The sequence below is a fragment of the Peromyscus eremicus genome, chromosome 1 (genome assembly GCF_949786415.1).
Source record: "Peromyscus eremicus chromosome 1, PerEre_H2_v1, whole genome shotgun sequence".
NCBI classification, from domain to species: domain Eukaryota; kingdom Metazoa; phylum Chordata; class Mammalia; order Rodentia; family Cricetidae; genus Peromyscus; species Peromyscus eremicus.
Genome location: NC_081416.1, coordinates 21,135,296 through 21,149,246, shown reverse-complemented (window position 1 = coordinate 21,149,246; position 13,951 = coordinate 21,135,296). Strand labels below are relative to the sequence as shown.

At 46.1% G+C, this 13,951-nt stretch overlaps 1 protein-coding gene across 1 annotated transcript in view; it reads right to left on the bottom strand.

Annotated features, from left to right (window-relative positions):
* The window catches only part of Pik3ap1 (phosphoinositide-3-kinase adaptor protein 1), a 113,303-nt gene that overhangs the window by 26,863 nt on the left and 72,489 nt on the right, over positions 1-13,951 (bottom strand). Inside the window, exons 9-10 of the mRNA XM_059258168.1 lie at positions 9,054-9,149; positions 3,530-3,724 (exon numbers count right to left, since the gene is read on the bottom strand). Coding sequence (XP_059114151.1) covers positions 3,530-3,724; positions 9,054-9,149 — 291 coding nt within the window. The remainder of the gene's footprint in view (positions 1-3,529; positions 3,725-9,053; positions 9,150-13,951) is intronic.

The window sequence follows — 13,951 nt, the reverse complement described above, 5'->3', positions numbered from 1 at the left end:
GAGAGGCAGAGGCAGGCAGATCTCTGAGTTCGAGGCCAGCCTGGTCTACAGAGCAAGTACCAGGACAGCTAGGGCTACACAGAGAAACACTGTCTCAAAAAAAAAAAAAAGAAAGAAAGAAAGGAAGGAAGGAAGGAAGGAAGAAAGGAAGAAAGAAAAGAAAGAAAGAAAGAAAGAAAGAGAAAAGGAAAGGAAAGGAAAGGGAAGGGAAGGGAAGGAAAAAGGAAACGGTTATAGAGCTGGAGAAATGGTAAAGTACTTGCTGTACAGGGCAGAGATCCTCAGCACCCACATACATTCTGGGTATGGTGCCCACATGGATAATCCCAGCACTGGGGAGCTGGAGACAAGCAGATTCCTGGAGCTTGTCGGCCTATAGCAAATTGGTGAGCTCCAAATTCAGTGAGAGATGCTCTTTCAAAAAAAAAATATGGTAGAACAATTGAGGAGTGCTTCCCAGCATCAAATTCCAGTCTCCAAAGGCAACCACACAAACACATGTACCAGTACATACTACACACAAGGAAGGGAAGAAGGGAGAGGAGGGAGGGAAGAAGGAATGGAAGGGAGGGAAGAACGATGTATGCCAGGATCCCCAAACAGAAGCATCTCTGAAGACCTGTAGCTGGAGAACAAAAGGAGGAGCCTACCACCTGGTAGGTCCTCATACTATAAAACAGAACTCTACTTGGTAGAACAAGGAAAACAAGTCCCTCCAGAGGGACTAAGATGAAGCCACTCATGAGCCACAGACATAGGACAACAGAGGTGACTGGGAAGGGAAACACTCTGTAGGTGGTAGGGTGACAAGGTCATCTCAGAGCTCCCTGGGATCTGAAGGAGACCCCCTCAGTTAAAACCCCTGCTCTGCCACCTATGTGTCATGTGATCTCGGACAAGAAGCTTGACTTTCTCCATGCTTCTGTTTCTTATATGTAGAATGAAGATCATACAATCCATTGGGTTGTCATGGGAAATAAGGACTAGTACATAGAAAGTGCTTAAAATACAGCCTGGCACGCATAAGCATACGTCATTGGCTTTTATTGTCATTATTCATCTCTAAGCTTTGAGATGGACGACAACAGAACAGCCATGTCGTGCTAGCAAGTGACGGCTGTTCAGCGTCTTTCAGTTTAAAAGTACTTCCTCAGGGAAGGACTGGGGAAGGGGGGAGGGGCATGGAAACTGTGGCCAGGATGTACTATATGAGAGAAGAATAAACAAACAGAAACAAGGTACTTCCTCATGTAGTATTTCATCTGACCCCCATAACACAGTTGTAACAGAGTACTGTCATTTGTCATGACATATTAGCATGATAACCATTTCTGCGTAAGGAAATTAAAGCCCAGATGGGTGGAGTGACTTATCCCATGTCCTATGCTGAGCAGCAAGAAGTGAAAGATGAATATATTCCAAGCCACTTCCCCTATTGTCACCTTGTGACCTCCTGCCCCATCTCCCCTGCTTCTCTGCAATAAGTTGCCAACTTTTCTCCCATTTAGGAATTACCGCTCTACGTTTGTAGGCTCAGAAGCTGACCCTGAGCTGACAATTTGACCGCTAGCATTCTATCTGGGAAATGTGGTTGCCACACTTCACTGTCCACCTGGCTGGACTTAGAATCGCCATGGAAACACAGCTCTAGGTGTGTCCACGAGGGCATTTCCAGAGAGATTTAACAAAGGCGGGAAAATCCACCATGAATGTAGGCAGCGCCATCCCACGGGCTGGTGTCCCAGACTGGACAAAAAGGAAAAACAGAGCCAAGCTGGTGCAGCCTGTCTCTCCGTTTCCTGTCTGCAGACACAGTACGGGCAGCTTCTTTGCACGCCGGCGGCGGCTGCAGCTGGCACAACTCCCCCACGAGGGTGGACTGCCCTTGAACTGTGAGCCACAGCAAAGCTCTCCTTATCTAAGCTGCATGTGTCTAATATTTTGTCACATCAGTGAAAAGGCAGCTATGACAGGAGGTGACGGAAGTGAGATAAGAAGTGGATGAAACAGTCAATGGTGAGTTATCAATAAGTCACCAGAGCACGACCAACGCACAATGGGCAATTCGGAGTTCTCCCACAAGAGGGACAAGCACATTGGGCTACTTATTCATTTGCCAACTCTCATCATTCACGTCTCGAGCAGTGGCCATCTATGCTAATTCCCCAGGGTTTTCAGTCTGCCCTGAAAGAGGGCAAGGGAGCACCACGTGCCAGAGAAAGCCCTCAGGAAAAGACGCAGCAGTGCACTGAGGGAGGGTGCTGGGGGCTAGAGAGTGGGCAATATCCGGTGGACACACCCAAGGAGATGCCGCCCAAGGAGATAGCAAATCTTGGTGACACAGAAATTCCCACAGTTGTGGTGCAACCCAGCTTAGGGTTGCTGGGCTGAATCAAACCAAATCAAAACCAAAGAAGGCAAGTACTTGGAACATAGTCACATTAAAAAATGTGTGTAGTGGGTAGCTGTTCCAGCTTTGACCTGGAACTACTACCCCCATTGAGGCTTCAGTAACTGTCACGCCTACAAGGCAGGGCCGAGACAGGAGCCCTGAAGACCCGAGATCCGGATGTGCCAGCTCTCTTGGTTCCTGGATCCTGGACACTGGAGGTAGACCGAGCAGAGTTCTCCAGAGAACACGGCTGGACTGTGCCACACCTTTCCTGGACCCTGTAACCTATCCCTTCACTTGTAAGTTACCCCACAAAATAAACCTCCCTTTTAACTACATGGAGTTGCCTTAATACTACAACCAATAAATGTGTGCAATTCAGAGTTATGTGCAGTTCAGAGTTATGTGCAGCTCAGAGTTAACTGGGCATCCTGTATTTTATCTGGCAGCCCCAACCCAGCTACCCGAGGCTCTGGCTGGGTGCTCCCTGCCCTCTTTAAGATATCCCTGTGTCATACCTTTCATGGAGCAAGTGCAGAGCTTGCAATTTTGCTCAGACTGAACTTAAAATCATGTTAATATAATCAAGTCCTGAAGTGCAGTAACAATGACTTCAGTATCTAACTGGTGTTCCAGGAACAATAATGAAGAAGTCACACTCAATTCTTTCCAACTTTTACTAACATGGGTAAGCAGACAGCCTGAGGTAGGAGCTAGAACATCTGCTGTGGAGCCAGGGTCCCTGGGGCCAAGCCCTGGTACTGCTGTGGAGTGGCTGACCTTTTGAGCCTCCATTTCCCATCCATAAAATGAGGATCATGGCCCTTACCTGAAAGGTTATTGTAAAGGATGTTCCTGGTAGATTTCAACAAGTGCCAGCCATTAAAATGATTAACAGTGATGTCAGAACAAATTAAGAGATTAAAAATGTACTAGGTTCTCATTTACCTCTGTCCTTATGATTGTGCATGAATGCTTCCAGGAAGGCAGCACTGAATTGCCCCTGCTCTACCTCCAGAGTTTGTCCTGACCTATGACCTATGACCCTGGCTGGAGACCATCCAGGAAAAGACAATCAGTTCAGAAAGCAAGGGACCTGGGAAGTTCCCGTTGAGCCCTATCTCTGGCCACACTTGCCTTTAGAAATGTATGGCTCGTTGTCTGGCAGCGGGTGAGGGCCAGGAGCACCAGTTTCTGGCCTGGGCACTGGGACAGGGGGTCTGTTGGCAAGGTCCACAGAAAAGGTCTCATCTTCATCCACGATGTGATAAATATCTTCCCTCTGGGAATGGGGCTGTTCTCTCTCCAAACTGGCTGATTTCATGCTGTTACCTAAAATAGAGTGGTGATTCAGTACAGTGGTCCAGGAAATTGCATGCCCACAGGCCGTAAGACCTAGTAAATGTTCTCTGTTACCAAAGTAATAATCTGTGGCAAAAGGCTTCCCTTGAGACATCTCTTGCATCATTTGCTTAGAACCCATGAAAGCAACCACGAGAACACCAAGCTCTCCTTCATCTGCCAATCACTCAGTCCAGGACAGGAGTCATGGGGCTCGTTTGCCTCAGTCTTACAACTAGGATTCTGTTATTTATCTTGGTATAACTAAGGGGGAGAAAGTATCCCCACTCCAAAGCTTGCGCACTCCCAAAACCACTTCGTCTGGGCAGCAGCCAAACAATGCTCTGAGTCCACCAACTGCTCCCTGGTGCGGCCCTCAACGACTACAGAATATGACTCCTCTCTGCTGAGTATGGTTCTTGGTGCATTTCTATATAATTATTGCATCTGGTTAGCAAAAACCCTGTGGAGTTGCTACTACCAATAACCACAGCTTGAGTATGGGGGGAAAAAAACAAACTCTGAAACTTTGAGGATTAAACAACTTGTCCAAAGTCCCTGAGAGTCACCCAGGAAAGCTGACTCTGGAGTGATCCTTCTCTACACTATCTACTGTTTCTCTTACAACTGCACACTAAACAAAACCACTGAGAACAAAAGCTTGCCTCCCTCTTCCTGCCCACCAGCACCCCACAACCCCATGTTCTCTATAAAGATCTGCTTCTTTGAACGACTCCAATCAACAGATCCCCTTCAAATGCCTGTTTGAGTTATAAAAATAGAGTTTGGGTCTCCCTCCTGTGGGGTCACAACTCAGCGACTTCCTGGGGCTTCTGTGTTGTCATTACATCTTTCCTGAGCTCCAGAGAGGCTGCCTCTGCTTCTTGGTGTCCTGTGTCCAAGGGACTGGCCAGGCTGGTCCCAACTCATTAGAAAACACGAGTTCCTGGGCTCTGTCCTCAAGGTAAGTTTCCATGCACCTACTTATCTTAACCTTCTGCATAAGGGGAGGAGGGAACTCTGGGAAAGGCTGTTACAAAGTGATATCCTGGGGGAGCCGCCAACTACCTCACAGAGCAACAGCAGCTCTCAGAACATTGTCTCTAAATGGCTTTGCCTGTTTTTCATCCTGCTTTGGGAAGGCTGCTCCTCTGCTCAGAATCTTCCTCGTGCCACCTTGTACCAGGCCAGACCAGGCCCTCTAAGTCTCAGCCACGCTGTGACTTTCCCAGAGAGGCCCTGCTGACCCCCCCAGTTTAAACTGAACTGTTATTTATGCTCGCTGTGTCTCATTCCTTTGCTCCATGACCCTGCCATGATGGGAACTTACTATATTAGGGGGCTGGGCTCCCTCCCTTCCTCCCTCCCTAGTCTGTCAGCTGCAGAGGGAAGGCCCTGACCCTAGCCCTCCACATTGCCCTAAGGCAAACACAGGACCTTTCATACTGGATGTGCTCAGTCACACCCTTAGAACAGAGGCAGGAACAAACTCTGGGTAAAAGGGGGGGGCCAAGCAGAGACCCACACATCAGATTTGAGCCTCCCCACAGTCAGCCTGCCTTCCCTCCCAGTAGTTTCCTGACCTGGGCTGGGCAGACTTTGGGGAACCCCAGGGAAAGCTCAGAGCTTTCCATCACATTATCAGAGCAAGAGGCGGTCTCGTCTGCTACAGAAGGAGAAAGTTTCATGGCTTCAGATGGCAAGAGAGGGGCAGACTTGTGGAGAAGAGGTATAAATAGAATTGCTTCCTTAGCAACATCTGTCTACAGGCGGGCCATTTGTACGGAAGAGTTTTTTAGAAATCTGTGCACTATTAGGGGTTTTGTGACATCCTCCCCCATTCTGTCCAGATAATCATAACCAATCCCTTGGCTCCTGCTGCCCAAAATAGAAATAATTTTCAGGAAAAATATCCAGTCCTACCCATGCTGCCAGGTTCCCTAGAAACAAAATATACTAAAGCGAAAGAGAGCCAGATGACAGGAAACATGTTACCCACAGCCTAAGGTCATCTCAGCGGAACTCAGTCTGTGCTGTTGGGTCCCTGACAGGATGAATTCTGACCCGCTTCTCAGCCTTTCCCATCATGATCCGATTGTGCCATTTGAAGTCATTAACTAATGATTTAAACAGACAGTTGATATGTGCCAGACATCGCCCTGTGCCAGGCTCCACATGTCACTGGGGGCAGAAAGTTAATCCTGCCTAGAACTCTTTATAACATTACTGCTGGCTGTTGCAGGCCACATGCGTGGAATGAAGGCTAGGCCTTCCCAGCTGGGCCTGGGCCACTTGTCTAACCCTCACATCCACACTCCCTTCTCTCTCTCACAGGTGTCAGATCTGTAGCACCCTCTGCCCCCAATTCTTCAGAGCTGCGGAATGTCCAGAAATGCTTCCAGAATCACATGGGGTAGAAACAAGAGACTGAGTAGAGGGGTTGAGAATGATCCCACTTTTATCTGAGGTGTAGATGAAGCCTCTGTGCAATATTTTGCATGAAAACGGTATGCTGGACCCATTCATAACTTCTGGTAGAAACTATGTGAGCTTAGTCCATTGAGCCACGTGACACCATCAGAATCGTAAGACATACTCCCTGAGACCCAGCGATTCTGTTCTGGTACTTCATAGTCTACGTGCTCACAAATGTGTGCAGAGATGTTACATAAAACCAAGGGTATTCCCTGCACTAAGGTTCACAAAAGCACAAAGCCGAAGACGGGTTAACATAATAGAATGCCTAGGTGCCTGTGGAAAAGTTAATGTGTGTGCTGATACAACCTGTGAGTAAAGATAAAAGAAGACACATGTATACAATATTAATGTATCCAGGAAAACTCCAGAGACGAGAGAGAGAGAGAGAGAGAGAGAGAGAGAGAGAGAGAGAGAGACAGAGAGACAGAGAGACAGAGAGACAGACAGAGAGAGAGACAGAGAGAGAGACAGAGAGAGACAGAGAGAGAGAGAGACAGAGAACTTTTCTCATTGCTTTAACTTTTTGGGCCAGATGTGGTGACTCACACCTGACGTCTCTGCAGGTGGGAGACAAAGGCAGGAGAATTTGGAACTTGAGGCTAGCCTGGGTTACACAGTGAATGCCAGACCAGACAGGTCTACATAGCCTTGTCTCGTGTGTGTGTGTGTGTGTGTGTGTGTGTGTGTGTGTGTGTGTGTGTGTGTGTGCTTTATGCATCAGTTGAATTTTTATTATTTTTATGTATTTCTTTTACAATAGTAAACAACTATAGCACAGCAACAGGTGGGCATAACAGGGAATGAAAGGGGGGTTCCATTGTCAAAGATTTAAAAAAAAGAAAGACCGGAAAGCGCTGTTTTAAAGCCAAGGCTCTCCCAGTGACTTGATGGTGCAGCAGTAGCAGAGTCCCCCCAGAACTTGAAAGGGAGAGGGCTCCCAAGTCCCATCTAGACCTGCTGAATCTCACATTGGTGAGCCTGTGCCTTTGGAAGCCCTCCATGTGGGTGTGAGGCACACTGAGATTGAGAGCCACTGCCAAAGGAGGAGATGGCAAGCTCAGGTCTACCAGCATGCACAGCGCACCTGCGTGTATCAGGAAGTGAGACACAATTTCCTCATCTCATTATCCTGGAGTCTAGGTTACAGTGAGCAGCTAACTTTAGGGTAATTTTTTCCTAATCTGGCAAGGACCAGTCTGCCCGTGTAGACTCTTGGTCCCCTAATATGACACACCATTCCCCTGCATTCCCACAGCACCCAGTACATTTTTATTTGCACTGAACTATGCTTTTCTTAATAAAGGAGAACTCCCTGTAGGGTAGGACAGAGTCTTGCCCATCCCTAGACACCAGGGATTTGCACAGACTTGAAGCTTGATGAAGGACTCCTGGGAAATGATCGTCTCAACTTAGCATCACATGAGATCACAATGATGAGAGGCTGTCCACTGGCTCCTAACTCACAGGCTGTTCCCTTCCTAAGGGAAAGTGCAACCAGTGGTCACAGGAGGCACCCTGAGCCAGGCTCAGAAGCCAGGAAGGGCTTGAATTTGGTCTGCTCACTGCCTCTAGAACCTTGGAAACTCACTCTCTCTGTACCTCTGATACCACTGCTGCTGAATGAACTTAAAAGGTTGCAAGAAGCATGGAATGGGTGTTATGCATGATGTCCTTAAGCTAGGCACTGGTCACTCCAGGGTAAGGCTGAAGCCAAATAATGAAGTTGCTCAGGAAAGCCCATCTCCGCTCTCATCCATGGTCCTCTGGGTGCCAGGTGCTAGCTGAGGACCTTACCAAATAGCTGGTCCTCGACTACCCAGACCTCTCTCTTCAGGTAAAGAGTGGGAATCAGCAAACATGTTTTAAGGATCCAGATAATAAATGTGTCAGGCTCTCCAGGGCAACAGTCCATTGCAACCACCCGAGCGTGTACTAGGAGCGTGCAAGCAGCCATAATAGCAAATGAATGGGCATGGTGAATTCCGATCAAACTTTATTGGCAGGAATGGGCAGGTGCTCAGGCTGTGATTTGCCTACGGTGCCCAAACCATTTGACCTCCGAGTCTCATGCCCTCAGCACTCTGCTTCTACTGCTACTTGGCTGACAGACCCTCCGTAATCATAACGGATTGGGCAGGGAGAAGCAATCGCTCACACAGTATAACACCATACACCTTTGGAAGCACCTATAATAACAACAGCAGCAATGATTAGAAACCTCTGCCAACTGCTTCCTCTGTGCCAGGTCTTAGATGAAGCTTATTTTCACTGCGACTTGCTTGATTCTCACTACAACCTGCCTGTGTAGCGCATCAGGCAGAACTGTCTCATCGCTGTTCGGATCACATCCATCTCATTTTACAGCAAAGGGGTTAAACACCTTGCCTGAGGCCTTCCAGATAACTGAAGAGGGAAGGAAGCACCACAGATGGGTGCCGCACTCTTAACCACTGCCACGCTGCCTCTGCCTGGCAAAGAGGGTTTATATACCCATCCTTTACCAGAAAGCTAAGGCTTGTTTTGCTTTGGGTTTCTGGCCCCAATATCCAGAACAGTGTTTTCTGCACACAGTAGGTGCTTCGTTATTTTTTGTCAAATAAAAACAGGCACGTAGTTTAAATGAAGTCTTTTTGGAAACAACTGGTTTAGTGTAATGAATGGCTCCAGTCGTGGGAAGCTCTAGCCTGTCTCTAACAGGCAGATGTGGAAGATGGGGCAGGTGTGGAGGAAGGCAGAGAGCCTTTAATTATCACATGCCGCGTATGTGGCAACCTGTCTCTTGAGACCGGAACTTCATATGCGTTCAGCTCTTTCTGCTCTCCTGCTCATAGCTACAACTTACCTTCTAGGAACTTGCGGATCATTGAGTCCTTAGTGGGCCGAGAGTAACTTTCTCCAGAGCCTGGGTTACCTGCACTGGCCTGAAGCATTTCAACATCTGGAAGGAAAATGAGACGGAGTTAATGTGCTGTTCTTCCAGGCAGGCAAGGAGATTCACAGATGAATTGGGACGGTTACCCAAGTTTTACCCTTCCTCCCTCTGCATTTGAAAGACTAGGTTTAATTTCAAAAAATACACATTGCAGTACTGCTTATTACAAAAAAAAAAAAAAAAAGGTCTGAAACAATAGAGAACAGACAAATCATGGTTTGTTCAAATGATGGAAGATCATGCAGCAGTTAAAAAAAAAAAAAGGATGTCTTAGAGCTACCTTCTATCAACAATCTTACAACTCAAAACCGTAGCGGGTGATGACGTTAGATGCAGGCGATCACAGTGTAATGACAGCTATCTAGACCCTGCAGCCCTACAGCCCAGTGCTGTGAACTGCATATAAGTTGATAACTATGCAGCTAATACAAAAGTCCTGGGCATGTGGTTGAACTCCTGACAGTGGCTATTTCTGAGGAAGGAAAGAAAATGACTGGGACTCCGGAGAGTGAACAGAGGACTGCACCAGGACCATAACACTGGAGTCTTTGCCCTGGAGGAGATGGGAATGGGGGGTGGGCTGGGGGGAAGGAGGGGGGGCACGGGAGGGGGGAGAACAAGGGAATTCGTGGCTGATATGTAAAATTAAATTAAATTATAAAATAAAATAAAAAATAAACTCTCATATATATTACTGAAGATTCTGATATACCAAAAAAAAAAAAAAAAATCGAGACTTCAATCCCAGCAGAGCTCTGTAAGTTCAAGGTTAGTCTGGTCTATATAATGAGTTCCAGGACAGCCAGAGATACATAGAGAGACTCTGTCTCAAAAAAAAATTCTGAATTTTCAAAATGACATTTTAGATCATTAATATACTACCTTTATGAGGCAAAGTAAAATTTTATTTTTATATTTGCACAAATATATATAAATTTTGTACACACACACACACACACACACACACACACACACACACACCCTGCTGCAAGGAGATATAAGTAATTAAGATTCAGTGGTTTCCTGGGACCTGAGGATATGGAGATAGTCAATGGAGAAATTATCCCACTGATCCCCTTGCCATATTTTAAGAACTCCTTTCACCTATTCCAAAAATAAGTGACTGCTATGACACTGTTTATGTTAACATATTATTGCCCAAATAATAATAATTTCATAGCCCCAGTCCAATCATGGAAAACAGGGGCACATCCAAATTGAGAGTTTACAAGTAATCTATGGGTCCTAGGAAAGCCTGAGAACCATCCCAACTGGAAGGGATGGAGGAACAATCTGTCCATCAAACAAACACCGGGCCGTGAAACAGAAGAGGATCAATGTCGGGAAACCCGGGAAACATGAACAAGATTCTTAGTTCCAGCAGAAGGACGCTGACGGCATTTCTTCCCTGGGATCGTATTTTAGGTGATAAAGAGGCTAATGTTAGGCAATGTGGGGAAAGAAATGCATGAACTTTGGTATTCGGCAGTTCTTCTCTAAATAAAATAAAACACAAAAATAACAAACAAACAAAACCAGTGCAAGGCCATTTTTCCCAGTGCCAAGGAGCAAGCCCAGAGCTTTGCACATCATAGCTGAGTGCTCACGGCTAAGCTGAGGGAGTGCTCACTGCTAAGCTGAGGGAGTGCTCACGGCTAAACTGAGGGAGTGCTCACCCTTAAGCTGAGGGAGTGCTCACCGCTAAGCTGAGGGAGTGCTCACCGCTAAGCTGAGGGAGTGCTCACCGCTAAGCTGAGGGAGTGCTCACCCTTAAGCTGAGGGAGTGCTCACCGCTAAGCTGAGGGAGTGCTCACCGCTAAGCTGAGGGAGTGCTCACTGCTAAGCTGAGGGAGTGCTCACAGCTAAGCTGAGGGCTCACAGATAGGCTAGAGCACCAGCTCCAAAACAGAACTCTTTCTGAGGAGAGGTATGAATGATCAGAGGAGTGTCTTCAGCAGAAAAGCAAGCAAGCACGATGCATCAGGAGGCCACGTTCTGTCCCCCTGTGCCATCGAGATAAGCACCTTCGGAGGACTTGCAGAACAGACTCATGTGAGTAGAATGGTGGGGGTGGAACTACATGAGCCACCCATGAAAATCCAATTTGCTTTACTTTATAGTCATGTTTTCACTGGTCCTTAAGAGTCTGACTTCAGAAGCGGGAAAACCAGGCTTTGCCAAATGTCAGCCTTCTTGGGCCTCCCTGACAGAGTTGAGCAGACAGAATACACATACACATCAGATCACAATACACATCCCTGTTTTATTTCTTCTACACCTTCCTTTTTGTTTGTTTGTTTGTTTGTTTGTATGACATCACACCTACCAGCCTGACACCAACTAATCTTTTATAATAGTTCTCAACCTGTGGGTCCTGACCCTTTTGGGAGTTGCATATCAGTTATTTACATTAGTATTTGTAACAGTAGCAGAATCATAGTTATGAAGTAGCAATACAAATAATTTTATGGTTGGGGGGTCACCACAACATGAGGAGCTAATTGTATTAAAGGGTCACAACATTAGGAAGGTTGAGGACCACTGGTCTAGTAGAGCATTTTTACCCACAAGATAATTTTGCTTGGCCCCGGGTCAGCATCACAGTAGCAGGAAAGCATGCCTTTACTCGGCAACTGTGGCCCTAGGAGATGAGAACCACAGCAGGGCAAGGGCTGGAGCTACCTGGGGAAAGGCCTATACCCCTACAAGCACATTTCTCATTACATCTCTAGAAGTACAGCTTCCAGGGTCCCCACAAAAGACGTGCCAGAATTATCGCCCCCAGAGAGACTCAGAACGCAGGTCTCTCACTGGTATTCACAGTTATGTACAGCTCCTCCCATATCCAGAAAGGTGACCAATCAGGGGTCATTCTCATCCTAGGTAATGTTGCCTAGAAACACAGTTGACATTTGGCTCTTATCGGGTTACCAGGGTAACAAAGCTAGGAAGTCAAACAAAGGTCAAATTCTCATGCAGAAAAGGAAATGAAAAGTGTTTTTTATTAACTTTGGCCATCATTATCCTGGGTCCCCTCGTTTCAATCCATTCAGCCTCTCTTTTTCTTGTCTGTAAAATGACGATGGTAACGGCACAGCTCCCGAAGGTTTGTCGTGAGTGTCACCGAGGAGCCTGCCAAGAGCCTGGCACAGTGCCTAGTGTGTATGAATGCTTTCTGACTACTATTTTTGTTATTAAATCCCATGCCCAGGCTACAGCCCTAAACAAAGAACAATTCAAACTAGAAGGCTCAATTTACATGCTAAGAATTTCTCTGGGGTTGGGATGTGGCTCTCTAGCAGACAGCTTAACTAGCATGTATAAAACTGGGTTTGAGCCTCAGCACCACAAAAAATGATCTTCATGGCATTAAGGATTGAATTTAGGAAAAAAATTAATTGACATAATAGTTTATATATCTTTATGGGGTATATAGTGATAATTTGGTTTTTTAAGACTTATTTTTATTAACCTGGTTGTGAGCCTTAGCCTTCAACAGCAGATCCATCTCTCCAGCCTATTTTCATTTGTTAAGGTTTATTTTTAAGATTTATTATTATTATTATTATTATTATTATTATTATTATTCTCTCTCTCTCTCTCTCTCTCTCTCTCTCTCTCTCTCTCTGTGTGTGTGTGTGTGTGTGTGTGTGTGTGTGTGTGTGTGTGTGTGTGTGTGATGTGTGATGTGTGATGTGTGGATGGGTGGGTGGCACAGAGGCCAGAAGAGGGCATCAGATCTCCTGGAGCTGGAGTTACAGGTGGTTGCGAGCTGCTTGACATGGGTGCTGAGAACAGAACTCAGGACCTCTGGAAGAACAGCAAGCACTCTTTAACAGCTGAGCCATCTTGCCTCTTGGTTGTTGTTATTTAGGGTTTCGTAGTGGTGGCTGGCCTTGAACTTACTACATATCGGAGTATAGCTTTGAACGTCTGGTCCTCCTGCCTCGATCTCCCAAGTGCTAGAATTACACCATTCTCAGCTCACACAATGATAATTTGATATACATACATGGTATACATTGCAGTGCAAACAGGCTAATTAGCAATTCCATCTCTTCAAACAGTTATCATTTCTTTGTCTTGAGAATCTCTGAACTTCTTTTAGTTCTTTATAAAATACATAATAGATTTTTATAAACTGTAGTCACCTTATTGACCAGAACAGCAGTATTAATGCCCGGTGTGACTGTACTTTTGATGCCTATTATCTTTTTATTGCTTGTTTATTTCACTTAGTATAATGTCCGTCATTCCCAACCATTGGACACAAGTGACAAGATTCTATCTTATGGGTAAACATGACTCTACTGCATACATGTACCATGTTTTCTTTATCCATTCAGGCAGCGGTGGGCATCTCAGTCAATTCCAGGCCTTGATAACTGTCAACAGAGCTAAAATAAAAATGGGTCATCTCCTTGATAGTCTGACTTCATTTCTGTGGGATGTCCACCCAGAAGTGGGGCTGCTGGATCATGTCCAGGTTTTTTTTTCTATACTCCTTTCAATAATTTTTTTCAAAGATTTTATTTTTATTTATGTGCATGTGTGTCTTGGGGGGTGCACATGTGTGCAGGTACCAGAAAAGGCCATTGGATTCCCCCAGAACTGGAATCACAGAAGGCTGTGAGGCACCTGTGAGTGTTAAGAACCAAACTCAGGTCCCCTGAAGGAGCACAAGTACTCTTAAGCACTGAGCATCTCCCTCACCCCCTGGACGAATATTCACTCCCATTCTGCAGGTTTTCTCTTCGATCTTGATTTTCTTTGCTATAGAGAAACTTCTCAATTTGATATAATTCCAT